This window comes from Talaromyces stipitatus, genomic scaffold (genome assembly GCF_000003125.1).
Source record: "Talaromyces stipitatus ATCC 10500 scf_1105507295523 genomic scaffold, whole genome shotgun sequence".
Lineage (NCBI taxonomy): Eukaryota > Fungi > Ascomycota > Eurotiomycetes > Eurotiales > Trichocomaceae > Talaromyces > Talaromyces stipitatus.
This window is the reverse complement of record NW_002990113.1, coordinates 3,331,612-3,359,557: the sequence shown is the minus strand read 5'-3', so window position 1 is coordinate 3,359,557 and position 27,946 is coordinate 3,331,612. Positions and strand designations below refer to the sequence as shown.

General features: G+C 44.3%; 9 protein-coding genes across 10 annotated transcripts, besides 1 other annotated feature; 4 read left to right on the top strand and 5 right to left on the bottom strand.

Moving 5' to 3' along the window:
- Positions 1–3,029: 3,029 nt before the first annotated feature.
- TSTA_071630 (dual specificity phosphatase, putative) lies at positions 3,030–4,836 on the top strand. Its single transcript, XM_002341113.1, has 4 exons — positions 3,030–3,218; positions 3,376–3,597; positions 3,830–4,183; positions 4,247–4,836. The coding sequence occupies exons 1-4, from the start codon at positions 3,175–3,177 to the stop codon at positions 4,773–4,775; spliced, it is 1,149 nt and encodes a 382-aa protein (XP_002341154.1). The 5' UTR covers positions 3,030–3,174; the 3' UTR covers positions 4,776–4,836.
- A 6,665-nt stretch (positions 4,837–11,501) lies between these two features.
- TSTA_071620 (uncharacterized protein) lies at positions 11,502–12,518 on the bottom strand. Its single transcript, XM_002341112.1, has 4 exons — positions 12,268–12,518; positions 11,933–12,217; positions 11,805–11,878; positions 11,502–11,733 (listed from the first exon to the last, which is right to left on the bottom strand). Exons 1-4 carry the CDS (start codon positions 12,385–12,387, stop codon positions 11,619–11,621), a joined length of 594 nt encoding a protein of 197 aa, XP_002341153.1. The 5' UTR covers positions 12,388–12,518; the 3' UTR covers positions 11,502–11,618.
- Positions 11,940–12,103: a sequence feature (GA-rich).
- Positions 12,519–12,669: 151 nt separating the features above from the next.
- TSTA_071610 (acyl-CoA thioester hydrolase, putative) lies at positions 12,670–14,567 on the bottom strand. Of its 2 annotated transcripts, XM_002341110.1 has the most exons (5): positions 14,159–14,567; positions 14,041–14,105; positions 13,693–13,989; positions 13,458–13,639; positions 12,670–13,398 (listed from the first exon to the last, which is right to left on the bottom strand). In XM_002341110.1, exons 1-5 carry the CDS (start codon positions 14,462–14,464, stop codon positions 12,827–12,829), a joined length of 1,422 nt encoding a protein of 473 aa, XP_002341151.1. In that variant the 5' UTR covers positions 14,465–14,567; the 3' UTR covers positions 12,670–12,826. The 2 variants fall into 2 exon arrangements, with proteins under 2 accessions (XP_002341151.1, XP_002341152.1); XM_002341111.1 differs by having other exon boundaries at positions 14,041–14,567.
- Positions 14,568–15,151: 584 nt separating this feature from the next.
- On the top strand, positions 15,152–16,743 carry TSTA_071600 (L-lactate dehydrogenase; the record flags this gene model as incomplete). The annotated part of the gene is made up of 4 exons (XM_002341109.1): positions 15,152–15,266; positions 15,330–15,381; positions 15,429–16,477; positions 16,528–16,743. The coding sequence occupies 4 exons, from the start codon at positions 15,152–15,154 to the stop codon at positions 16,560–16,562; spliced, it is 1,251 nt and encodes a 416-aa protein (XP_002341150.1). The 3' UTR covers positions 16,563–16,743.
- A 70-nt stretch (positions 16,744–16,813) lies between these two features.
- Positions 16,814–19,190, bottom strand: TSTA_071590 (nuclear envelope protein, putative). The gene is made up of 3 exons (XM_002341108.1): positions 18,879–19,190; positions 18,548–18,815; positions 16,814–18,495 (listed from the first exon to the last, which is right to left on the bottom strand). The coding sequence occupies exons 1-3, from the start codon at positions 19,006–19,008 to the stop codon at positions 16,914–16,916; spliced, it is 1,980 nt and encodes a 659-aa protein (XP_002341149.1). The 5' UTR covers positions 19,009–19,190; the 3' UTR covers positions 16,814–16,913.
- A 105-nt stretch (positions 19,191–19,295) lies between these two features.
- Positions 19,296–21,198, top strand: TSTA_071580 (SNARE domain protein). The gene is made up of 2 exons (XM_002341107.1): positions 19,296–19,718; positions 19,773–21,198. Exons 1-2 carry the CDS (start codon positions 19,422–19,424, stop codon positions 20,304–20,306), a joined length of 831 nt encoding a protein of 276 aa, XP_002341148.1. The 5' UTR covers positions 19,296–19,421; the 3' UTR covers positions 20,307–21,198.
- TSTA_071570 (uncharacterized protein) lies at positions 19,789–21,812 on the bottom strand. Its single transcript, XM_002341106.1, has 3 exons — positions 21,399–21,812; positions 21,259–21,347; positions 19,789–21,201 (listed from the first exon to the last, which is right to left on the bottom strand). The coding sequence occupies exons 1-3, from the start codon at positions 21,624–21,626 to the stop codon at positions 20,733–20,735; spliced, it is 786 nt and encodes a 261-aa protein (XP_002341147.1). The 5' UTR covers positions 21,627–21,812; the 3' UTR covers positions 19,789–20,732.
- A 2,273-nt stretch (positions 21,813–24,085) lies between these two features.
- On the bottom strand, positions 24,086–25,735 carry TSTA_071560 (mitochondrial cytochrome b2-like, putative; the record flags this gene model as incomplete). The annotated part of the gene is made up of 4 exons (XM_002341105.1): positions 24,086–24,264; positions 24,321–24,990; positions 25,044–25,549; positions 25,603–25,735. The coding sequence occupies 4 exons, from the start codon at positions 25,733–25,735 to the stop codon at positions 24,086–24,088; spliced, it is 1,488 nt and encodes a 495-aa protein (XP_002341146.1).
- A 918-nt stretch (positions 25,736–26,653) lies between these two features.
- Positions 26,654–27,826, top strand: TSTA_071550 (hydrolase, TatD family protein, putative; the record flags this gene model as incomplete). The annotated part of the gene is made up of 4 exons (XM_002341104.1): positions 26,654–26,698; positions 26,754–26,931; positions 26,985–27,666; positions 27,726–27,826. 4 exons carry the CDS (start codon positions 26,654–26,656, stop codon positions 27,775–27,777), a joined length of 957 nt encoding a protein of 318 aa, XP_002341145.1. The 3' UTR covers positions 27,778–27,826.
- Positions 27,827–27,946: the final 120 nt, after the last annotated feature.

The window sequence follows — 27,946 nt, the reverse complement described above, 5'->3', positions numbered from 1 at the left end:
AACTAGTGGTCGGCCCAAATTATATGAGCCGATTCATGTAGCAAATTAAAAGTACTTCCAGAAGCCTATGAAGAATTATGGGGTAGTTGATGGTACTAAATAGGAAATTTTCCCCAGTCTGGCGACGTTAGAGTTCAATAGACAAGATCCTTCTTCTGTAGTACGTACTTATTCTGTACATTGTTACGGTAACTTATTGACTCAGTTGATTATGTATTGGTAAGACACGGTAACTAGTCAGCTATGTAATACCGATTCTGTAATCAATGGAGACCCTGCGCCACACGGTCTCTCACTTGCCACATTGAACTTTGAAGGCTTTCAGGTCAGAACATCTTGGTGATCAATGCCCAAATCCAGTCGACTGAGATCTACTCATTTCAGTGGACCAAGATTGGCACGATGGATTTACCGCTAGCATTGTGACCACCTAACGTCGTACATAAGGAATTAGGGTGCGCATACGCCTGCCCTACGCCGCATTTTAATCAGGCAGCCCACGGATCACGCAGCCGGAGATTAGATTGAAACAAGAGACCATCTGACACTACGTTAAGTAGAGGTATCAACAAACTTAGAACTACGTACTCGATCATGAGACAGATTGAAAACATCATGAATTAAGTTAACTTAAAAGAATCTCTGAAAAGTTAACTTAGAGAGCTTCCTATCCGGGAAATACATAATTACGTACATGTGTATAGTTCCAAAGGTCGCCATCACTACCAACGCACGTTTCTAATCGTGTGTAACCAACTCTATCTTTTTCTAGGCCATTATCCTTTCAGGGCTGATTCGGCTGACCTCATTGCTGACTGATCGATTAACCTACGCACTGGATTATGGATTTACCCCAGTTATAATAATTATTTGTTATGTCTTGAATCCATCTGAATCAAATCTAAAAAGTCAGAAAAACATGCTAGGCAATTATTTCCGCGTCGGAGATTTTTAAGTTTTGCACCATGTCTTAATTTTCTTAGACTGTATGAAACTAGACGCGATGTTTGGAGGGAAGCGGTCGGAAAAGCGAAATCGGCAGCAATCAACAATAATATACCTGCTGATGAGACGGTAAGTCTTTGCGCTGGGGTTGTTAATTAACAGAGATTAAGTATGTGAGCAAGTATTTGGTTCGGTGTGATTGATACCGAGATTGTCCATATTAACTAACTCGATACGTATCTGTGTTACAGTACGGACAATACGCTTCGGAAAAATGTATCCGTACAAGTACGGACCACGAGAAGCATCTCCACAGAGATTTATGTAGCTATTGACCATTGGACATAAATGAACGAATTAGATCGTTTATGAAGATCTGTGTCCGTCAAGGTCAGACTCAAGACGAGACGATGTACATATACATAGTAGCTGACGTTTTGATCTCTTATCGATACATACTTACGGGATACGACCCTGTAACTGAATCCTTTTATTATGCACGGAGATACGTCTGTGCTAATTAACTGCCCGAATAAATCACTCATACAAGGACACAACTGTCAGATTTAAGGGACTTGGGTTTGTAGACAAGTAAAATAGATTACGTACGGTAATCATACTGTGTATACACGCTTATGTTGTTTAGGCTTAGTGTTATTCTAACCCCGTGGCCCGCCCGCCCGTCAGCCTTAAGAGGCGAAGTGGACCAACATCTAACAGTCTAACTGCTTATGTCCTAATATGGAACCAGCGCACGACCATCTAGCCCCAAAGAAGGAATTTCCACCTCTTCGCCGTCTTGACCACGTACTCCCGAATTCCGAAAGTCCGTCAGCTTACTACGTAGAGCTAACTAACAGCTAATAATTGGAACCCTCGTATGTCGCATGACTACCTCGTACATCGTCGTACGTATGGCTTCGACCATGATGAACGAGTAATCAAGAATCGGAAATGAATTGTCTGAGGGTATACGTAACTCGCCCTAATAAAGACCTGGAATTTAAACATTACATATCGGCATTTGGCTTTGCATATCACCCCAGTTTTACCATCAAACCCAAAGGCTTGAGGGGGCGTGTGCGCCGTGCACGATTTTCTGCTTCATCCGCGGTATTTCCGTCACGGCGGAATCATTTCAAAGCATGATTCAAGACAGTGTGGATGGAATCCAAACCACCATACAATACAAGGTGGACATGACTGAGGAAAATTGTCCACCCGAACATTTGTCATTGGATACATATCAGGCTATAAAGTTTACTTACAAGCCAGATAGATAGTCGTTACCACGAACAGGTGAAATTTTGACTCTCGCTTGGATCGCGTTAGCGGCCGTACTTATCTCCCTGAACCATTCAATCATGTCAACTCAAATGCATTCAAGCATGAAATTGAACAGAAGCAAAAAATTACGTATGCTGCAACGTGTAGTTGGGAGCATGCAAATCCCGAGACACATACATACACTATCGATTGATTCGATTTCCAACTAAGGAGTGAACAACTCACTGTTTGTCATTTGACGTCAATGCCGTTATTATTTCTTTTTGTTGACCGTTTTTCCAATTACTCTTGGGATTTGTTGGGTGGGACATGGTCTTAAGAGGAGTCTCAAGACTTCTGGCTAAAATAATTGCCGACACTGATACACAACGATTAACTCAGAACTATCCGAGTGCTTGCAGCATCAGCAATCCAATCTCACTCAATTACATACTTGTACATAGTTACTTGTAGTTGCTTACATGGTACCTAGTATCTACGACGTAATATCATATCGGATATCCCGGTTAATATTCACTTGGTTATTCCCAGGGACGAGGACACACTAGGTTTATATTACTCGTACAGGAAGGAGTAAGAGTCTGCCCTACGAAGACGGAAGAACAGACTACTATCCGCGCTACTCCGCAATGGGTAAGTACACAAATGCGGTTAGACTGGGCGGATAGCCTATACTGTTCCAATACTAGTCTCCACAGACTATAATCAAAAGAAGTTAGACCGGTATCCGTGTCGTAGAAATTCTTATTTTTGATTATCAAAAACGCAGCATCTCACACAACTGCGTCAGGATACCGAATTCACATCGGGAAGAGTGTGTCTTGAGGCTTGATCCTAATCAGGCCAAGTCGAAGCTGTATAGCCGTTGCTGAGTACCACTGACGCACGTTACACTACTGCCTTCCATCATACATATCATCGCTCTCAATCCGACTAGGCAGTATGACTTTGAATCAGATTGAGGGACACAACCTTTACATCGGCGGGTTAGTATTTTGCTTTTTCCTGTCTTTGCTTTTGAACTTTTCGCGAGGTGCCGGGTTTGCCGTGTCCCACTATGATCGCCAACCTGACATGATGGATGGACGCCTTTTGAATATTTTGCTAACCACTTCTCCACTCCTGGCCCTGGATTACAAACAGTGTGATCTCCCTCAGAAATAAAGCTGCATTACAAAAAGCGAATATTACGCACGTGGTCTCGGTACTGCGTATGCATCCGGATGAGAACCTGACAGAAGGGTTTCAACATCTCAAAATTGAAGTCGACGATGTAGACGATGAAGATCTTTTGCAATATTTTGCCACCGCGAATGCATTTATTCAAGCAGGGCTGGATGCAGGTGGTGGTGTTTTAGTTCACTGGTACGTACTGTGCTGTTCTTGCCCCTCTTCTCCAAGGCGTCCGTTCGTACCCCTGCAACAAGCAAGACCCTAATATATAGCGAGCTCACTAAGCTATGGATGGTGTGGATCCTTATGCCTGTGGCTAATACCAATGATACCGCGATTTATATTAATGGCTGGCATGATCCTCGTCGATCTGATTGGCTGCTCGTCTACATCCATACAGTCTATGTACTGACCACTCATACAGTGCCATGGGAAAATCCCGATCTGCAGCTATATGTATTGCATATCTATTACATCGACAACCAAAGAACCTCGACCCTGAGTCAGCCCTAGAATTGGTTCGCAAGACTCGCGCAATAGCAGAACCGAATGAAGATTTCATGAAGCAATTATGGCTTTATTATGAGATGGGTTGTCCGGATGATGTCACCAATGACCCTGCATATCTGCGCTGGCAATCACACCGGCAGATTGAGCTTAGTGCCGCATGTGGTAAGGCGCCGGAGATTGATGTAGTGCGATTTGAGGATGAGTTGCAGCCTGATAGTGACGGGGCTGAGGGGGGGAAGCTGACTGAGATTCGATGTCGTAAATGCCGGTACGCAATACATCTCCTATATGTTTGGATTGCGCTTAGCTATTTCATTGCTAATAAGAACAGACGCATCCTTGCTACGACACCCTTCATCAACCCTCATGATAAAGACAGCAAGACCCCCTCCAAGCAATCCACGGAAGGGGTGGACTGCGCCCATATATTCCTTCATCCATTAACATGGATGCGACCCTGCTTATTCCCTGCTCAAGACTCCTCCCAAACTTCTCGTTCATCGTCTGCCGCCGACGGGTTGGCGGGTACAGCTACCGGCGATGCTCCACTATCAGGTCGACTAACATGTCCAAACCCCAAGTGTGAAGCTAACGTAGGCAAATTCGCCTGGCAAGGATTGCGTTGCAGCTGCGGCAAATGGGTGGTGCCGGCAATTGGGGTTGCTCGTGCTAGAGTTGATGTTACCGAAAGGAAAGTCACGGATAGTTCTGGTTCTGTGTCCGCATTGAGCAGCACTAGCACCAAAAACAACTATAACAGTATTAATAATAGGTTAGGAGCCATGGGTATTCGACTACCACCTCATATGCGTGGAATTGCCCACGACAGTAACGATCAGAGTCCGAGGAACAATCTCTAGTTGGGATTCGTCCTGCTGTTATTGCATACGAGTGAATAATACAATGGATTGATACCCGTACACTTGAATATTCCACATTAGCTAAAGCTATGCAAGTAGTCAAGTACGTAAGCATAATGATCGACCTTTCGTCCGAACTGAGAATGCCCTGCAGCTGAAAGTCCATCTACGTCTTAGTGGGCTCTACACCTAGACCCGTAAATTAGCATATACATACACGTACGCATGTTATTAACTACATACTGCACGGAGTTCTCCGTATATACGCACTGTCCTTTAGCCTTGATTTAAACGAGCCCTACAGCAAACTAGTTCCAAAGTAGTAATGACTTCGATAAGAGTTTCCATTTACAGTCAAGGACGATCATCGAGTTATTTTCTGATTACTGAGACGTAACTGAGGGGAACAGTGTGCTTCGTGCGGCGTTACAAATTGTTTAACTAGGTTAGTATATTGATAGGTGCTATTATGATGTATATAGCCTCATGCGGAGCTGAGAATAACTGAAATTGTCTCGAAGGTAGGCAAATTGTGAACTAGTTAGGGCTAATGTAGGTATTTTGCCAGTTACCGTATTCGGTGACGGACTCTTCCAAGCTGGTTAATTTTAGCCGAGTATATGCATAGGATCCAATGCATCCGTCGAAGGAGATAGATTTGTCAAAGATGTCGGAAATTAGTATGTCCCTCGTAAGTACTTATGACTGTGAATTCGACTAATGTTCCCAGCAAAATCGTTTGCTGTTCAGGTTTCGGTTCCGGGCTGGAGCTTCGGCCACGGTTCTAGGTGTTTCCGAATCGTAATTTTTATCCTCTAGAGGTGTTTACGCTTAGTGCTTATGGTTGGGAATATTGTTACGTATCTAGCCCAGTCAAAACTAGAACATACAAGGCTAAGAGGGAAAACGCTTGTATGTATTGAAAACAGACGTTATGGGATGGAAATGAACTCATGTATTTAAACGATCTAGATATCAGAACTTAGAGCGTTATATCATGTGCAACCTTGGAGACCTCTGTCAGTTGCTTCATTGAGCATGTTTCGGATTCTAGAATAAAGCCCACAATAGCATTGTATGATAGAGACTTCTAGCTACGTAGTAGTAAAGCTGACTATATGTGGATCGTATAACTATGCTCTCCATTAGTAAACCATACAGCATGGCACGCCAAGTTATTTGTCTCTTAGTTTTCCCTCTTAAGTACTACAACAACTTCAAGTGAGTGCTTCTCATTGACACCTAGGCAAGCCTGGGGCAGGAACAGGTCGATCTCATTGAGTTCAGATGTATATCCAGAAAGGTAAAAACGCTGTAGACACTGTCAGTAATTGTCCGCATGAACAAAATTTAGTTAACGTCATCCTGTCTACATATGTAGCACGTGCTCCGGTTATTCTGAGTGTCATGTCATAGTACCGGTACATGTCAAACCGATATCATGCCATGCGCCATGTGTTCCTCCGTCTTCAAGAGACCTAGGTACGTAGTACTTTACTAATCAACAGTTAACAGCACCTTGACGAAGGACCGGAACCGTTAGGGCTAAACCACCGTTCCGTGGCGTCCTCTAGATTTAGACCCTGTCCTTAACTAGCCCTACGGGCCTGTGTCATTGTCCCCTTGATCCGGAGCTCTAGCCCTAACCAGTGAGATATCCACCGACCTGGATCATGACGGGCGGAAAGGAATCTCAACAAGGGTCATTTAACCAGCCGTAAGATGAAAAACTTGATTTAGTACGGAGTCGGAGGTCACCATATATTCGAATCACATAAGGAATTACATGATTCAGTGACACATTGCCTCTTCTAGGTAGATCAGGCTGTAGATGGCTGAGATAATAGGGCTACGTCAATCAGGTCAGCACAAATTTCTGTACTCGGTATTTCACGAGGCTCCGTATGCCGTTTGGGAATATGGACTGACAGATAGGATGCTCACCGCTGCCTTGAGGAAGCCCACTAAATTTTCCTTCTAATGCACAACAATTAACTCTAAATACTTCTGAGAACATCGTGCTAGTAGCCTCCATTTGGGCCCATATCATTTTCGGACCTTTTTCTTTCAAAGGTTTCCACTTTTTCTTAGTTACGATCGAGAACGAGGCGCGCCTCACATGGATCTATATGGGTCCTGTATATACTGGCCGTTTTAGTCCCACAGTTAATTGACATCGATACTGGATTGGGGTACTACTCATTGGGAGTAGGTGCTACGTCGTTATATCTTCGACTTTTCGATGTGGTTACACGATCATGGTCAGGGCTTGAAAAATAAAATAATGATTGAATTACTAGGTCTGATCTTATGCCTTTATCCTAATGTATATATGCACACATTTTGATTTTGGAGCCAAGGATCATCTCAGGCAAGACTTAGGACCTGCCATTGATCTCAAAGGCAGTGTATGTGTCTGAGAAGATTAAATATCTAAATGTCTCCCCTCCTATTTCGATGTTGTAGGGTCTCTACGTTTTATTTGGTGGGATATCTTTTCCGTGTACAATCTTCCTCCCAGGCATTACTTGCACATGGTTGTTCAACTACATAAGCACCTCCTGGCGTTGCTGTTCGCACCTTGACTGGTCTGTAAAGATAAAAGGCACATTCAATCTGGTATTAGGTACATAGGAAGTTGAGCACATGAAATCAGAGCATGGGGTATCAAAATAGGAAACTAAAAAATAAGGAAATTGGGGCATAGGGAATCAGTTCATGAAGTGATTGATAAATTATTAGTGCATGAAAAAGCAGATGCATGGAATCTATTGAAGAGAGAAAGAAAGAGATCAAATAGATTGTAGGCAAGCATGAGCCCGACTAGATAGGTGTGTCTCCTACCACGAAAACCAGCCCACAAGTCCCTTCCCCCCTGAACCTGTATGATATTATGTAGCTCCATCGGATCCTCACACCATTCGATAGCGCACCACAACAACATTTTTCGCCTCAATCAGTTATTCTCAGAATGCCTTACTAGATCCCACATTGGCCTTTGCTGGAAGGTCAATTTAAATAATTTTTCGATAACCCTCCATGCCCTTTATCTCTCCCACTTGTCTTCGGTGTTACTAGGTGTACATCGAACTTAAGGTCGTAGACATCTTCGACATTGACTTTGTCGAAGACCACTATTTGATGGAGCCGCCAAATCGTTTAAAGTTCTCGGCTCTCTTCGTCCACATCGAAGAAGAAACGAAAATTCTTGCGAAGAATGCCGGTACCCCGACTCACGAGGCATCGCGGCTGAAGTTCAGCATAGGATGACAATGAATAACGACTCACCAGCAGTGAGTATTTCCTTCTATTATAAACTATTGACTCACAAGGAGTTGATAGAAGTAGTCATCATGAGATAACAATGCAAATCTTCTCCGAACCCGAGCATTAATGCTCTCTACATCTCCCCAAAGTTGACAGCATATTTGACTCACAAAATGTACAATCATCAGATTTCAGTAGAGAAACAAATACACTTGACCTCATAAACTCACATTACTAACACTTCCGTCAACCCATCAAATATATAAAGTAACCTTGACTTGCGGAGAGTCACAATCGGCGATCTTCAACATAGGATGACAATGAAACCCGGCCTTACTCAACCAACTCATCTTTGTTCCTTCAAATATGACATACTTGACACACGGAGAGTCATAATTGAAAGGAGTCATATTGAGTCAATGAGCTTGGCACAAACCTATAAGAAAGCCAAATGGGACCTCTGTGTAGATCTTGAATATCCAACAAGCAATCTCTACGACTTCTCTTTCTGAACTTTCAGCTTTCACAAACTTGAATCTCAAACCTCGATACTCGATTCAATCACCTCGGACCCATATACAGTGCATCGAACAAGAACGATGGAGCTCGGAAACCAGACAATGGCCCCCTGACGCCTGATGTGCTTGGCCTCCTGTTTGATGAAGCTTGGGAACTTGGCTTGATCCCCATAGATTTCAGAATGCGGTGTACCTACGACTTCGACAGGTGCAATGAAACTAATGAACTAGTAAAACTATGGAGAATCTATAATGAACTTAGGCAAAAAGGAGAATCAGCGGAGACGATCCTCAAATGGTGCGTATCCAGTCAAGAGTTTCCGAACGATGCTGTCCCGACTTTGTGTAGCGATGCAACATACAATGATTTACCAGAGGACCATGGTGTAATACGCTACCATGATATAAACTGGATTGTCGACAAGGGAGACGCTTTCTTTGACTCTGAAAGATCAAGCGTTCAAGGTACTGTCCCTGACCAACCGAAACTTCGCGAAAAGTGGTTTGAGCAAGCTTTATTTCGTATGGGACAGCATTGAGTCCAATCGATTCGGAACCAAGGGAACGTTTGAAAATGCGGTATGCTTATTTTGCATCGTGTGTGATGGTGTGAGGGATTATACCACGTCATGCTTAGGTGCTTGCAGATCCTCACATCGGCCTTTGTTTTGACTTGGGATACAGCGTTGCCCACACCCCTAAACTGCAAAGTATGCTGGCAGCCAGGTATTTTTCCAAATTTGGGTTTATGTCGCTGGGCGTCTTAAAATCCTATAAAGGCAATGGTAACCTTTTTTTTGATAATTTCTATTCTATCTGGAAAAGGGGTATCCACAAAACCAATAGAATTCAACGACGAGGACTGGGGTAGTTGTCATAATGAATGATAGCCAATGGCGAATGACGTCGAAATCGAGTTTCATTGTGACTCTATGCTAGATTCGGGCTTCTTTGAGTCAGAGGACTTTGCCACAGTCCGCTCGTTGGAGGCCCTGCAGTGAGGTCTGATGGGAGTAGTCTCAGCGCGCTTCGTATTAGTGACTCAGAATCCATCTGATGATGGTATACCTAACTCAATCTTGGAACTATTCATTGGCCACCTAAGTAAAAAGAGCGTATTGTTTTCGGACATGGCAGTCTGAGAATGCATTCCGTAGGTGAAGTCGCGAGGTCTCTCATCGAAATAATCCAGTCCACGAAATTCTTCAAGAGATACAGAAAACGAAATACTAGGATATCCCCAAGAAACCACAATAAATTACAGTCCGCTAATTATGGCACATAAAATGAAGTGCCATAACTTTCGCTGCGTTGCTGAAAATCAGAGGTCCGATTAGGGTTTTGACATGTCTTTCCAAAAATGGTAATTTTCGATAATCCCCAAATGCGGCAACTTGTGTTGCTTGCTCACAGCCGAATCATCGCCCTGCATTTCCGCAAGGTAACAGCACATGCGTCGTCTAATCCAAATCCAAGGAGTTTCAAAAGAGCCTAAGTAGGTATATTATCATATAATAAGTATACATGTTGTACTAACATCTACAACGGGTATCAGCTTGGTGCAGAGTACAAATTCTGGGCTCCGTCCGGATGAACTACTTGATATTTAGGTCGGGTACCTGAGTATTTGATAACTGAAACAAATAATGAAGCCCTGGATAGTATTGAGATTAATTGATGTATTATTGTATGTATATATTGAATTGAACAATAACTACTGCGTAAAATCTAGGAGTATACCGTAATTTGGAACAACTGATAGCCATATAAAATACCAACAAATCTATCCCCTGAGTGCTGTCGATTTTCGCATCATCAATAATGAAGCACGCACTGGCCAGGGTCTCTAGCTGTTTAGCTGCGTAGGTTGCTTCAAAATTACATACTAATCAGGAATTAGTCAACTACTACAGGGGATTGAGCCCCAGGAATTCGGGCCATTGAAATCATCCTAGTGTGTAATGATCATCAAAGTCTCCGAGAGATTTTGAGTCCGTGTTCTTTTTAATGTGGAATTGTGTATCTAAGTACGTATATGCATTAACCTGGTATTCATTTCTGGAATCTACGTAAATGTCTTACGTATAGACGTTCATGCCACGGCCTAGCGGCCCTGCATATTGATCACTGATCAGAAAATCAGCAATAACCAAGTCAGATCTGGGAAGTCTAAATAATCCGTGAGGAGATTTCCATGTTTAAGCTTTCTGGTTAGCCTCAGATATAGTATATAGCCTGTCAGCCCTACATTTGGGCGTGTATTAGCCCAACATACCCTTGATAGTACGGACTTATTAAGAACCACAGTACATAGACAGTGCGTACATAAGTCTATACTAGCGCAATAGGGTTTTATGTCTATTGAGAGAGAATTTTCGCCTACGTCGTTTGTCCGAAATAGCACCAATCATCATTGTGTAGTGAGATTGGCCTAGTCTAATAACCACGTTTTGAAAGATATCTTGCTATTTCAATCAATGATCTACAACCAACCCAAACTGCTCAAGTGAAGGCAAACGAGGTTTGAATCCGACCGAAACTCAATATCATGGTCAATCAGATGACCTGATCAATGAACGTAACATAATCCTGTATTGCTGCACTTAAGCTCCATAAGCTTGATAAGGGACTCACCTACATGTGGGCATTTGACTATAGTGTTTAATAATCATTGGGTTGGATGTGATACCAAAATCATAAGACCATGTAGTCCATACTGGACAGGTAAATGTACGTAACTGTGTCAATATTCTAGAGGAAGAGGAGGAGCAGCATTAACAATACATACGGTTCCCATACCGTACGCTACAGGACGTATGTACGTAGCCACCTGGGCAATGTTTGCCAGGCCCGGTGACCTATTACCATGGAGAGTATCTAAGTAGATATGGCATTTTCTACGAGATTTTCTAAAACAACTTCAGGTATCACTGTTCATCAATCCAGGCCAGACTGCACTATATCGTATGGCTCATGCATATAGCCCCAAGAACTTTTAGTAAAGAATAAAAGTCTTGCTCCAAAATCCACTTATTATCAATTACCACATTCTAACAGCTCATAAATCACCCTTGGGAACAGATGGGAACGAAGTCGGATCTCTAAGGCGCTCAGCATTCCTCTTTGCCAATTCTATATTCCGCAAGCGATTGATGCGCATTTGATAGAAGTTCCTAAACAAGAACGTAGCACACCGTTAGTGTTCCAATTATATTCAACCTAGGAAATCAATTTTCTAACTCACTTGTGCAATTCGAATATTCGAGGAGAGTTATTATCACTCTGTTTCGTCTCTGCTGCTTTTCGGAGGTCATTGATCTGGCTCGATTAGCTCCAGGCTCTGCCTATATCATGACTTGAATCCAGACATACCTTATCATTCTTCTCCTTTTCTACATCTTCATCCTTCTCGTCTTCCTTTTTCTTGCTCTTCTCCTCTTTCTTATCTTTATCATCGTCCTTACTGTTCTTTTCCTTGTCTTTTTCTTTTTCTTTCTCTTTTTTCCTCTTCTGCTTCTCTTCATACTCTTTGGTCACCTTCTCAATTTCTCGGGCTAGTTCTTCATCTCTCTTCTTCTTGGCATCTTGCTCTGCATCCACGATGGGAGAACAGAAACCACGGTCCTTGAGATGGGCTGGGCATATGTAGAAGAAGTCCTTCAACCAAGTTAGCAAATGTTACTGTTTTATCTTTGTTTGTATCTTACTTTATTATCAGGCGTTATCAGCACACTTGTCGATGGCTTGTAGCAAACCATGCATGCTTTTGAGGCGGTATCAGCCACTCGGCGAAGATGCCAGACGTTCTGAAGAGACATATCCCACATATACCGCTTACAAGTTCGTACAAATTTTGGGAGTGACTCTGAGCGAGGTTTGGGATGTATTCATGCTACTATAATGGTTGATGAATAGGAAAACTGGTAATATTGAAAATTCGTGTAATGTAAGAAGACGTGGAAAAGCCTCAATGTTCTCCCCGCACGGCCATAGAATTTCCAACAGTACGGTCACGTGAAGAGGCAGCTCCTGAGCATGATTGAACTTATTTACAATCTGTTCTATTTAAAAGATCTGTGCTGATGTCAAAAGATGAATTACTATGATTTCGAAGTAAAAGCACTCCTGCATTAAGATTTGGATATCTCCTAACCCATCTGCTTAGGCGAAACAAAAATTAGATACAAATATTGAACTAGATGGACAAAGTCAAAAATTCTATATGTAGTAACCAGTATGCGCCAACTTCCCATAGAAAACAACACTCTATTCAGTAACGCCGTCCATACGAGCCGAAGTCTCATCCTCCGTAAACCTCGAAGCAATAATCGGATCAAGATCGTGTGCGCGACGACGCGCATCAAGCCACAACATATACTCAGCGTATTTAGTAGGCATAACCTGAACTTCATTGGGGACCAAGAATGTATAATGGAAGACGCCAGTTGGGTTCTTAGTTGCATGCTCGACATCTCGCACCTTTGAGTCTACACGGACATGCACTTTGGTGTAAGGGGTCCGTTTACTGGATTCTTCTCCATTGACGGTTCGCACGAGAGGTTCCGTGTATGCTACTGTTGCTTTTAGGTAGAGTACACTTCCGACGGGGACGGGGTTCTCGAATGTGCTGGGATCAAGGGATACGAAACTTGGGCGCGTATGGGAGAAAGAAGCGGCGCAGCAGAAGGCGAGTTCGAATGTTTGTTGCAGAAGGAAACCACCGAAGATCATGAAGTTGTGTCTGTTTCGGTCTTCAGGTTGCATGATCATGGCTGATCTTAGGACTGTCCGGTCCATGTTTTGAATGCGTGGTGAGTGTTGAATAGCCGTTCCGGGGACTGTTTTCTAAGTTAGCAAGTTGTCAGAATGAATGGAAACGAGTATTTAGATAGCTCACCCTTGTATGGTCGTTGCGTCGTCCACATAGAATGAATCATATTACTCTCTTCTTGATCAGGTGGTTGTTCATAAGAACTCCTCTTCCTCAAAGCCTTCTTTGCGTTGTAGTTCTCTTCACCCTTCTGGAAAAGACGTTGTTCTTCTTCCGTTTCAATCAAGAGTGGTGCCACAGCAACGGGCCTGTGGACGGTCAGTAAAGAGAACCATTTCTTAGGGCAAAGGAAGGTAATTACTTTTTCGTCTTCGGATCCAATGATACCATGGTAAAAGCACATGTAATCAGAACATCCTCATCTTTCACTTTCTCGCCTTCAGCAGGTGCCTTGGCGACCTGTAAAGAGATTTCCATGCTTGATCTGCCTGTCGCGTAGGTAACCTGCCCACTAAGTTGAAGATTGCAAATCTCTTTCAAGGGATTGAGTAGCGTGATTCGATCCACTGCAGCGGTGACAGTTGCTACTGTATCACCTGTATGCTTGTAGGCTACTACGCCGGCTAGAGCATCCAAATCCATAAAAAGTGTACCAAGTCTAAAATCATTAGCCGTATGTTGGCTAGGCGATAAACAGAGTGATACTCACCGAATACGTCCAGAGGCATTCAGATATTCGTCCAAAAGCCATTTGTCTTCAGCAAGAGGAATTGTCTAACATATCGATTAGTGCAAAGCCACAATAACCTGAACAAGGATTAACGAACAGCAGCAAAGTAGCTATCAGACATTCTCTTTGGCGTAAGGTCCGGCTTTGCAAGCTCCTCATCCTGAAACGTAATGGGTTCCCCGGCTTTTGATTGTTTACGACTCTGGGCCAAAGCATCCACCCAAGGTATCTTGACTCGCATTGACTGCCATAAGGCCTTGTAGAAAGCAGTTTCCGGGGTCTTATGGAAGTGACGCTTGGCTACATGGGTGGTTGCGGGCTTGATGCATCGAGCCGTGATGGCCGTGCGGGGCGCAGCAGCCTTGTAGCTGGAGAGAGCTATCCTGCGAGCCGGTGCCAACATTGCTGCAATTCCGTGTTGAACAGTTCCAATTGCAATCAAAAATCTATACACGTATCACCTCTTTTTTATATAATTCTGCAAGTTGTTGGCGGTTCTCAACATTGTTTGATGAGCAATTTTGATTCGCGAACAAAAGAAAAAATGAGGCTTTGCGGATTAGCTTATCGCCGGGATTATCCGAAGTTCGGATAAACATCCTAGCCCTAACTCACTGATTTCGTAGCTTAGCTATGGATGAGTCAGATACTCTAGCTTCTGGACGAAAACTGGAGATGAATCAGAGATGCTTAGCCGAGGGAGAGAAAGATTTTAAGCTTGTATTTTGTGGCAATTGAAGCTTGTTGAGCGTGGACGGTAGGATGCTCGATTATGACGTCACTATATAACCACTAAGCTTTGTGAAGGAGAATTATCTGGCTAGACATGCTCTCTGGCGTTTATACCATAAATGTACAAGATAGAAGCACTATTTTCAAGTGAAGACGACATGTCAAGGTACTTAGGTGGGAGAGTTAGGGCATGAAGTTAAGGCTATTCTCGATCAAAACAGGAAATCCAGATATGGAACCGCGTCAAAGTGAAGTCATGCTTTGGAGAACTTCTATAAAGACTGAACAACTTCAAACACGATGATGAGTTTTTCTGTTATTCAATAACAAAGAACATTTACCTAGGCATATATTCACAATGAGTGACCCATTCAATCCAAACATCGAGAAACGCTCAACGCCGCAATGGGCTTTGTATCAAAGAGAGCAATTCTGGAGAGCCAATGATGGAGAAACGCCTCCTTTCAATACGCGTAAGCTGTTTAAGTACATTGGAATATGTTATAGAGATACGAGCTAATACGAGCTTCATATAGACCCCAAGGCCCTAGAGGAAAAAGCCAAAGAGAAGCTAAGTTTAGGAGGATGGTACATACACCGGGTCCCAACAGAAATCAATGCTGATACAGAGATAGGTACTATGCAGCTTCCAATGCAGGCCTCTCAACAACTCACTCTGTCAATCGTCAGGCTTTCCACCGGCATTGCATCGTCCCTCGCATGTTAGTCGACACCAATCTCCGCGACACAACTACCGAAATATGGGGCCACAAGGTCTCTGCACCCATTGGATTTGCTCCCATCGGTATCAACGCAATCTACAATCAAGCAGCCGAAGTACCAGTTGCAAAAGTTGCCGGTGAACTGAACCTGCCGTACTGTCTCTCAACGGCTGGTAGTACACCGATCGAAAAAGTAGGAGCGGCCAATGGGAACGGTCCACGATTTTTTCAACTATACATGCCTCACGACGATGAATTGACTCTATCCTTACTCAACCGAGCCTGGAAATCCGGATTTGACGTGTTGATCCTCACAACGGATACATGGCAACTAGGCTGGCGACACGACGATGTCGCAAACTCCAACTACGCATTCTACCGCGGTATCGGCGCGGGACTAGGTCTAAGTGACCCCGTCTTCCAAAAGCGATGTCGCGAGAAAGGAATAGACATTGAGAAAGATCCCGTCGCCGCATCCACGATTTGGATTGATTCAATCTGGCATGGTAGAGCGTGGTCATGGGAGAAATTACCCTGGTTAATTCAGCAATGGAAATTGATCTCTGGTGGACGCCCGTTTGCGTTAAAGGGGATCCAGTCCGTGGCTGATGCGAAGAAGGCGGTTGAATACGGCGTTGATGGTATCGTGGTAAGTAATCATGCCGGTAGACAGGTTGACGGCGCAATTGCCAGTCTTGATGCGCTTGAGAACATTGTCGATGCTGTGGGCGATAAGACCTATGTCATGTTTGATTCTGGAGTCCGTGGAGCGAGTGATGTGGTCAAGGCATTGGCGCTAGGTGCAAAGTTTGTGTTTGTCGGTCGTTTGTGGGTTTGGGGTTTGAGTATTATGGGCGAGGAAGGGGTGAGGCATGTTATGAAGTCGCTGCTGGCGGATTTTGATATTTTCATGGCTGTAGGAGGGTTTACGAATGTGAAGGAGTTTGATCGTTCTATTCTTGGTATGTCCCTCTATAAGATATGCTTTATCAGTGGACTAATTTGTATACAGAGTCGTATCCAAAGTCGTACAGCATACCTGAATGAAGTTGTATCGTCCAAGCAACTGATTGAGTGTGTTATTGGGCTATTTCAGTCCGTGGATAACTATCTCGGCCAAATACCTGCCTTATCTGTGTACAGACATAGTGTGAATAACTAGCCCTAGAGCCCTAAGCTACTATGCTTGCTTGATACGACGAGAAGTTCCGAAACAGAAATTCAGGGCTATCTAAAAACCTAACCATGATCAGTCTCAAGTACTGACTCAGAAGATAATAAATATGCTATCATAACCACAATACGAATGACGTAAATTCCCTGCTGCCGATTCTATGAATATAAATAGAGTACAATGCATGACCAAACTTTTAAACACCCCAAAACAACAAATTTCGCCTAAGAGGTGAAAGGATCATCATTATCGTTATGGTCATCAATCAACCCTACTGCTACTTTTGCAAGTCTGATGTCCTTCGCTTGCAAGCCCACGTCACGACTGTATTTCTCAAAGGAAGCGAGAAGCTCGGAGAGAGATGTTCTCAGCATATGCAACACAATATCAACTTCCGGGACGGTTCTGGCGTTCCTGCGTACTTCAGGACTGCTATTAGCGGATGGAAATGTGACATCGGACCAGTGAATGTTTAGTCCAGTATCTTCGTGGACGAAATCTTCTAGTGTGATGATGGTTGAGGTGTAGAGGCGGATTATGGTTGGTAAATCTTTGAAGACTTGACCGAAACTGTCTTCTGCTAAACTAGCGATGAGGAGTCGGGTGGTGGCTTCAATGGCGTCGATAATACAGGCGACTTGACCGTGAGGTTCGCCAAAGACAATACCACGCAGACGTTGGGCGAATGTTTGTCTGAAGGGTTTTCCTATCGGTGATCGTAGGAATTGTGAGACGAATGGAATCGAAGCGAAGTTGAATGATTGGGATGTTCCGGCTGGCCCAGTAAGTAATTTGACTTCATTTGACGCACCCAAGAGTTTCTTCTTGCGCTCTGGGCTCAGTAAGGCGTCTGATGCATGAGTAAATGCTTCCTTGGCCTTGGCTCTTGCAATTGGTGTCCAATCTTTTGACTGTCCAAAGGACTTTGCCGTGGCCCCAACAGATTGTCCAAACCCAGTGCCCTTTGGCGATGGCGCGAAAATATTGTCTTGTTTAGGGCCTTCAGTCAATTGAGGCAATGATTGGATTTGAGGATATGCGACGTCAGTACTTTTAGTGTTTGTTTTCGTGGGCGGTGATTTGAATTTGTTGATACGATTATTGATAGCATCAATAGTATTAACCGAAGCTTGAAGTACTTGTTTCCAGGCTCCTCCGTCAGAACGCTCAAGGTCCTCGAAAATGGCCTTACGGCGATCAGGAAAGCGCTGACTTATGAAGCATAATTCCCAGAAAGCAAAGTTCTTCACAATATCTTTCTTCGCTTTAAGACCATTGATCAAACTTCCCGTAGGATCCTTGGAGTAGTTGGTAAGTGGCTGTCCTCGCTTCAATGGCTCTTGCGTAAGGAACACCGTGAAAAACAAATTCGCAGTCTGCCATAAGAAGACAAGACATCCTCCTGATATAATCTGACGGAAGAAGAGCGAGTGGAAAGCCGGAGGAACAGCCCCCTGTGGCTCTGCCGCATTCCGCGAAAAGTTCCAGAACAGTTTTGCGAAATAGAGAGAAAAGTTCCATGCCGATCGTCGCAGAAAAATGACGTAGATAAACGGACTCGCCAAGGTTATGATAAATCCATTTCTTAGGGCATCAATCACACTTGCAACAACTCCGTATTGTAACCTCTTGAACACTGGTTCCACGGGATGTGTACGCTCGTCCTGGGAAGTACGCTTGACAACCGGTATGGGAAGACGATCATAGTCGCAGTACAGATGAATAGCAGTTTGGGCGACTGCCAGCATCATGTGATATGTATGTAAGTAAATGGACCTTTCGTTCAATGTTGGTCGACTGTTAAGTCTGCTCAAGTCAGCATGGTATGTACCACTTGTTAAATTATAGGGATACTTACCGGCCGATCTTTACCCATCCCAAATCAGCCTCTTCGGGAGCTGACCAAAGATATACCTCACTAAACCACCAGGCAGAGAATAGATACCATCCCAGAGTTTGTACGATTTGTAGCGGAAATATAGCGCGCAAAGCAGCCAAAGGAGAAGCCGTCGTTCGAGGACCGACATGCATTTGCGTAACTCGAATAAAGAAGACGGCCAGTGTTGAGATGAATAAAAGAAGAGCGCGCAGACCACATGTTCCGAGAGGAAACCATGACCAGAGAACTGTACAGATAACAGTCGCATTAGCTTCGACGTTGTTCGCATCCGATATACGGGGTTACTAACATGATGTTTTCGTTCCAATAACAAAAGAAACAATATAGTCCATCAACAACGTGAGAGCCGATGCATGGACGAATCTGCGGTGCAATGCAGAGGTCAAGATTCGCCTATACGGCCTAGGTGGAGCAGCCATTTTGAGGAGCGCAGGATGTGGATTATCTTAGACAAACAGTCATTGCATTATTTGAGTACAATATAGTAAGCGGTAATTAACTGCCGTATCCTGGCGAAGACGTGCTGTGCCAAATCGGCGCTGGATGGTGAGGTGGGAGCTCAAAAACGAATATGGGTGGTGAAGCTTTATTTACTCGAAGAGCACTTTTTTTGCGGGACGGAGTCTGGCAACCAAAACAGCAACGAGCTGGTCACGTGAGTTGAAGGAAGACTTTAAACGGTCTAGTACGGGTCGCTGCGTCACCTGAGCGGAGCCGGTTGGTTACTCTTATCAGAGGCAGGAATATCAAGGCAATAACAAAGTCACAACAGAGTTCGTACAAACAACCCTTTGGCGGTGCAATATCTCTCATCTTTCCACCGCTATCCGCAATGTCATACGATCGCTTAAACTCCCTAGAAGCACAGCCGACAACCTGGCGGCGGGATGACGATCCCCAGTATCAGGATGACCCCGAATTTGCGCGGTTTACCGAGAACCTATCCAACCAGCTGTTTACATTAACATCGAATATATCGAACCTCTCGCGGCAGATTGCACTGTTAGGGACGAAGCGTGATACTGAGAGAGTGCGGGAACGGGTTCATAACCTTCTAGAAGAGACGCGGTCTGGGTTCAAGGATGCAGGCGAAGCTATTAAGAAGGTGCAGACGTGGGAAGATGTTAATGTAGGTTCGCTTCATAATTTAATCGCACTGGAAGACCCTAACAGATTGTTATAGCCCTCGCAGAAATGGACGCAACAAAAACTATCATCCGAATTCAAAGCAGCATTAGACGAATTCCAAACTGTGCAACGCCGCGCTCTGGAAAAACAACGAGCATCCGCAGTCGCTTCAAGGACCGCGTTACACCAAGACGGCGATCAATCAGCTGGCCATACTGTCGAAGGACAAGAGCAACAACAACTCCAACAACAAGAACTCGAACAGCCCCGCCTGGCAAACCAGGACGAAGTCGACTTCCAAGAAGCGCTAATTATCGAGCGTGAAGCCGAGATTCGAAACATTGAGCAAAGCGTCGGCGAATTGAATGAATTGTTTCGCGATGTGGCTCACATTGTGCATGAGCAAGGAAGTCAGCTTGATATCATTGGCGAGAATGTTGAGAATGTTACAAGTGATACACGCGGCGCGAATGTTGAATTGAGGAGTGCGAGTCGGTATCAGAAGAATGCGCGGAATAAGATGTGTTGTCTCTTGCTTATTTTGGCGATTATATTGACGGTGATTATTCTTGCTGTTGTTATCGGATAGACGTGCTATGTATGAATAGCATACTGTTCCCATGCCTTTTCTCAACTATGCACTGTGTATCTCATTCTGTCATTCCTGATATTTTTGGCGTTAGGGTTGGATTTGACTAGCCAATTATGTCCCTCATTCCGTTACTCGACACATTCATGTTATCCCGCTACGTTGATGCTCTTCACGTTTTGATATTCACTTTTACTATGTTATTGTTTGACGTTGCCATTTACAATTGTATATAGGGCATGCACTACAAGTTTACATTCGCTACAAGCCTTTAGAACCAGATATTATACCTGGGTAGAATGGTAGACAACGTATGAGGAAAATATGTATATTCAAGAAGTAGAATTAAACAAATAATAAAACAGTACACTTCACACAGTCAATCAATACAACCCCAATGCTCAAATGGATCCAGGTGACAACCGATTAATGACGTTTACTACTACTAGCAGCAGAACCCTTACCCCAAATATCATCAATCATCCCACTAAACAACTCCCCAATCACACCCTTCTCCCCACCTTGACTAGCAAGTCGTCTCTCCCTCATCTCATTCTCACCAGCACGAGATTTACCCACTGTCTCAGTGAGTTTGAAAGGATCGATATCTACGGCATGATTATCGACGACTTCACTCATGGGACTGGCCGAGAGATCCGGACCGGATTCGCCAATGGCGTGAATTTGGGGTTTCATGGGTGGATATTCAGAGTGATGCTGGTCGGGGGAGGTGCTGAAGTCGAAGTTGAGGTTGCCGATGATGGGGATGCGTTGGGCTGGGTTTGATTCGTCTTCGAGGGAGGCGATGTTGGGCATGTAGACGAAGTCTAGGGTGGAGGAGTCGTTGACAGCTTTGCTGGCGCGAGAGGTGTTGAATGAGCGGGTTTCGGCAGGTCTATACACGAATTAGTTCTCGTATCACTTAGAGTAGAGATGGATGGTATTGGTGTACCCTCCGAAAACACTGCCGTTGATACGGGTTTTGGCAATGTTGAAAGCCCGGGTGTATAGTACGTCATTGTTGGAAAGACGGTCCACAAGCTATAAACAAGTCAGTATCCATGCAATTTTAAGACGATATACAAATCATACCTCAGATTTTGAACCGCCAGTCCTCAATCCCCGTCGGTGGCATTCATTCTTGAGGTCTGCCAGAGTACGAGCAGCATACGCAGCAGCCTTATCGGTGCCCTCGACGGGTTGAGCGGAAAAGGCACCGGTGATGTGCAAGCGACGACGGCAGTAGAGGGTCGTAGCAGGGGTTTGATGTTGTGACAGAGCACGCAGAGCACGGAGTGATGTCGAGCGAGGAGCGGTCATTTTGAGGAGTTGATGAATTAATTGATAGAATTGACCGTCTTGATTAGGGTTAGAATGGATAGATGATTATGAACGATAGTTGATGATGAATCTCCCGGTGGATGAACAATGTACAAGCTTGAGTACTCAGACAGAGAAGAAGTCGAGAAGAGGGAGATGAAGAGAAGAAATAGGACACAGGACAGGCTGTACGGAGTAAATATGAATAATGATAAACTGTTGGGGGGGGAGGATTCAAAGGAGGAAAGCTCGCTGTGAATCTCCACCCAAGCTATCAGAGTGGGGCGCTTCTAGGCCTGGATCCTAAGGCAACGCATCCGGCAAGATCCTTCACCAAAACATACTCTGGCGTACACGGTACATTTCTGCACAAGAGTCGCCCGGGGAGGGGGGCCGTTAATCACGGTGTTATCGGGGCTGGTTCATATTATTCAGCCTAATCTCGCTGATTAGAAGAGACACCATTAATGAGGCCGGCGAATAATTTTAGTCGATCCGACACGTACATCTGCGTCCTCGCAACGGAATGCATGCAACTATCACGATTCGATCATGATGTCGACCATTTAGTGTTGTGGTCTGAGCCACCCAGCATAAAACATGGAGGGTGTCAGTGTGCTCTCTGCTGTCTGGGTGTATTTGCATCCAATTATTCCTGCAGCAGATATTGTCCGGTTAAACGGATTATTGTCCTGAAGAACCGATTACGACCACGTAGTCTTACTCTTTGCACCTCTGTCATACCATATGGACATTCAACAGGTCCAATTCCTGAGGCATCTGGCATCATGATTCATGACGGCAATTACAAAAACAGCCTAGTTGCTATACCCCGGACACCGAATGTTCAGCAAACAACGAATGACCGAAGGTGAAATAGGAAAAGCGTCGATTATCCCTGAGAAAATAGATAGAATATGGCAGAATTCCGTCCTGCATCTATATTAATCATAAATATGCTCATCTCGGACTTTCCAAGTGTGCAAATCCTCACACCGGCGCCCTTGAATCGTCTCCTCCTTATCTCTTGGAACATTCTTGCAAAAGTAGTAGCCCTAGACCCATGTTGCTTTCTTCTTGGCTGACACAGTAAGTGCTTCTGAGCAATCATCTATGTACGTATTCAAATCACCAAATAATCTGTTCAATCGTATGACTTTCGAATCAAACCTTGGAACGTGACAATTCAAAAGACGAGGACAGCGGCGTCTGGTCATAGCATCCAATGAAGTTGAACAGAGAGTGCGGAGAAAGTTCAAGATCGTTTCCTTATTTAGCCCATCTATTACACTGTCGTACGGGTTGTATGGTAATTTTCAGCCAGAAAGTATGATCCAGTCAGTAATCTCCATACGGTGACACTTTACACCTGGAAAACAAGGCGTCGATCGGGCCCAGAGCCGGGCTGATCCGCTTCACTTTGGAACAAATTCGATTGCTTGCAGAATGAGTGCATAGAGTAAGTTAGTTAGTTACATATGCAGTTTTATGTAATAATTTCCAGATAATTCTGAAACCACCACCAAACACATTCAACAGAACACCATATAGAAAAGCCTGGAATAAAGCGGTGAACAAGGGGCTTTGTTACTGGACTCTGGAGAGCAGGGGATGATCACGCGCCGTTTCGATGGAGTCAAGCCACTAACCTTACTTGGAGTCGAGGCTTGGACTTCAGCTTTGAAATTTGTGGGCTTGATTCAAGTTGGTTGAGTAATGCTAGTCAGAATTCAAAGTTTAATGATGGCTCGTGAAGTATGAAGTTGAGGGGAGTTTCCCGTCATTGCCGGTCTCTGAGATGATGGTTACGGGCGAATAGACGAATATTGCTAATTTGAGAGATGTAGAAGAAGTCCATAAATTGTCTACTAATAATAACAATCCTAAATCGAGCGTGCTACATGCATACCCTGGTACGTCTGGACAGTTGAGGGCACTCAACTACTATCACTTACGTATCTAGGGTATCAAGTAGTATTCAAATTCGTGTCAATTGGTCTCATAAATTCTACTAAACAAGGCATCTACCAATATCCACCAATTCAAAACTTCTCCTGAAGCAGATATCTGAAGAGTTGGTGGACTTTGAAGATTTGGACTTTCTTTTTAGGGCTATATCTGACATTGCCGAGCCCTAGCTATTGAACAGTTACCTAGATAGGGTTGTGCAGGTTTATTGGCCAAGACATGATCGACGAGATTCTTTGTTTTGATAGTCACAAGTGGGTTGATTTCTGTATGTCTCGGCGACTCTTTCGTGGAGAATTTTCATTGCCTACTAGTAGTATTGTATTAAATCTACAAATAGGTATGCGTGTACGGGACAATCTTAGGTTATGTCCACGGGTATGTAGGTAGAGAGCTGTCTACATATGCTGCCAAATATCAAGAATGATTCACCATGATTCTATAAGAACCTTATAATAGTCTGGAGCTCACGGTAACTAGGTAAATCTGCATTACAGCTTCGCTGCAAGAAGTTTTTGTCGCGACTTGGCCACCTTCCTTGCATATTGATGTAGACGTCCTGCAGGAACCAGGTGGTCCACGTCTCCTGTATTAACCAGTTCAGGACTTGCCTCATCCAACGAGGTGATACCGTTATTCCTCATGGCAGTCTCTAGTTCATCACGCATTACTGTGACATCAGAATCAGCAAGCCTGAACGTACAAGGGCATTAGAAGCAGACTTACTATCAATCAAATGCTCAACACCCTCCTGACCATAATTTGTCGCAAACAACATACTACGACCCATGCCCACAGCCGTGGCTCCCAAAGCAACGGCTTTGAGTGTATCCGTCCCACGTCGAATACCACTATCAACATAAACCTCCATACAATCAAAAACCTCAGGAGCCCGTCTCTGAAGCTCCAGTAACGTGATAATCGACGGAGGACTAGTATCCAAGTTTCGGCCACCATGATTACTCAACAAAATCCCATCAACACCAGCTTTCATTGCCAAAATCGCATCATCAGCTGACATTATTCCCTTCAGACATATAGGTAGATGTGTATGTCTTCTCACAAATGCGATATCATCCCACGTCAGCGCAGGATCGATGTGGCCTGCCATCAATCGACCAATACCACCACCCTTTTTATCGTTTTTAGCCTTTGCGTCTGACATGGGCACCGAAGTGCTCTCGTCTACTTTGACGCGTTCATCGGCTTCTCGTTTACCGGGCCATGCGGCATCCACGGTAATATGGATGGCTTTGAATTGAGGTAGTGAAGAGACTTTCCGTATGAGTGAAGCGGATTTTTCGCGATCAGGGCTTACGTAGAGCTGGAAGAAGAATTTGCCGTTGGGTGCGGTCTCAGCTAATTCTTCGATAGAGTATGATGAGTTGTTGGACACCTGTAATAGATTAGCTGATTATCCAATATATCGTAGATAGACTGGATACTTACACCCTGCAGGATACCTTTCTCATAGCATGCTTTGGCTATAGCACGTTCACCATCAGGATGAATCAACTTCGCCATAGCCGCCGGACTAACGAACAAGGGTAAACTACTCTCAACACCCATAATACTCGTCCGCGTATCCACCGAACGCACATTCCTCATTATCCGCGGACGGAACCATATTCGATCAAAGCAAGACTTATTCGCGTCCCGAGTAATCAAATCCGTTGCAGCACTAGAATAAAACGCCCACGTCTTTTTATTTGCAGTCTTGGAAGCAACAATCTCAAAATCATGGGCGTTAATGAGTGTATGTAACGGGGGCTTTTCATTGTCAAGCATGACACGCGTATTTTCAGCGGGTGGTTCCTTGAGCCATTCGTCGTTGATGGTTGAGGTGTCTAGGACGCCTTTGAGTTTATCTGGATGGAGGTATTTGCGTATTGTAGATGGTGAATGAACTTCATTGTATGGTTTTGTGGCGTCACGGCCGGCATATTTCAGAATTACTTTTCTCTCTATCAGCTCTCTGCCAACCTGATACTTTATGGAGAATACCTACTGGCTGATCCTCCGGGATGTTCTTCATGAAATTCTGTAAAATCCCAAACCTGGCCGTCGACCACGAGCCAGCAGTCGGATGCCGTGTTATGTCTTGCTATCTCTGTGACAGAGATGAGCTTATCTGATGTCATTTTGCCCTCTTGATTACAAGAGGCTCGAAGATATCTTAGTTTCTGTTTCGTCCGCCGATATCAATTCGGTCCTTTAGGGAAAGCAGAACGAAATGAGGCTTCTATTTAAACTGGGCGAGTAACCTCGGGCTATCTATCAGCTGTACGAAGCCCGCTGGGTGGAAGCAACACCAAGAAAGACGAGTCGCGTAAAATACGGGGTAAGATCTTCAGGCCGGTGAGTTTTCCGATGTTGCGATTAGAGATCCTCGCACTTTCTCCGATGTTGTTGCACTTGGCACACGGAGTGTTCACCGGGTTCGTGATATCGTGCTACTTCATAGTCTTGCATAGATATGTCAGTTGATGATAAGTAATCATTTATAGCAGGATTTAAGGGGCACTGTGCAATTCTTCAGAATCAAGAAGATGAAGAACTTCAAAATGTATGTTAAGCTGACCAATCAGGTCTTAGCTATCTGTAATCAGCATCCAAAAGAAGCTAGCGCATTACTCAGCCATGCGGGTGCCTGAGGCTGAACCATTCAATCTTATCTTCCAACGCGAAGTCTCAGGCTGACAGCATTCCTGTTTGGCACGTCCCGTGACTTGCAAAGACCTAATTGACTGCTTCTCCATTCGGCCTTGTCTTTAATGAGATGCTCATGCCTGTACTCTCCAATCGAGTACTGTTGTTACCCGGTGCTACTGCAAAGTCTCAGATTGGACCTCGACTTATTTTGACTTTGCTGCCTAAGAGTATGTATAGAGTCAATTGCTATGAATACTATCAATTTCACTGCGTGACTCACATATTGTATAGGCTGCATAGTTCAGCGAGGAGTATCTCAATACTATAAGTATCACTCCAACTGCAGAGTTCTCCGGAATAAACAAGACAGCTCAAATATCCCCGCAAAGTGGAACAAATCCATCAAAATGGAGGGAGAGACGACAGAACCCAGGACATTGAAATACGTTGATGTATGATTCACCTAATCTGTATTTGCAACATAAGACGCTAAAATTTTGTGATCAGATTGGTATCAACTTGAGTGACCCCGTTTTCAGGGGCAGTTATCACGGCAAACAAGTCCATGAAGATGATTTAGCGGATATCATTGAACGAGCTCGGAATATTGGCTGTACTAAGTTTATGGTTACTGGATCCGATCTCAAGGAATCCAAGCATGCAGTTCAAATAGCAAATGATTACCGTACGTCCAACCATATCTTATAGCCAGTCCATGATATTGATATATTGAAATAGCTGGATCCTGCTACGCCACCGTCGGCGTGCATCCCTGTCAAGCCAAACACTTCGACACCCATCTTGGTGGCCCCTCAAAACTCCTCGAAGAACTCCGCACTCTAGCCCTCGCAACCAAACAATCCGGGCACACCGTCGCCTTTGGCGAAATCGGTCTCGACTACGACCGCTTATTTCTCAGTCCCAAAGAATCACAATTAAAATGGTTTGAAGCCCAGCTAGATCTTGCAGTTGAAGTTCAGTTACCTCTCTTTCTACATTCGCGTGCCGCAAGTGAAGATTTTGAGCGTTTATTGAAATCGAGACTTGATCGGTTACCGCGCGGTGGACTCGTGCATAGTTTTACGGGCACGATGGAGGAGATGCAGCGACTAGTTGACCTCGGACTCGATATTGGTGTGAATGGTTGTAGTCTCAAGACAGAAGAGAATCTGGAGGTGGTCAGACATATCCCCCTTGACAGAATACAGATTGAGACAGATGGCCCCTGGTGCGAGATTAGACCCTCCCATGCATCGGCGAAGTATTTGAGTGATGCGTCGCCTTTACCCAAGGCTGTTAAGAAAGAGAAGTGGCAAAAGGGCTGTATGATCAAAGGGAGGAATGAGCCTGTTGCTATTGCGCATGTTGCGCATGTTATTGCTAAGATTAAGGGCGTTTCGGTGGAGGAGGTTTGTGAAGCGTACGTATTGATTCTCTTCCTTATGTTAGGTTTCTAAGATACTAACTAATTTGATTTAGGGCTTGGAACAATTCGATCAAGATGTTTGGATTGGGAGAGACGAGTAACTAGACTTTTTATATTTGATTATAGACACAAGACAGACCAGATTAGACCACTATCTGTCTATGTAGAACCCTGGAATCAGCACGTATATTGCACATCAATACTGCCTTTATATTCATGGCTCACTTGAATGAGGCTGTCGTAGTACCTAATAAGTCCACTTCACCTAGGCAAG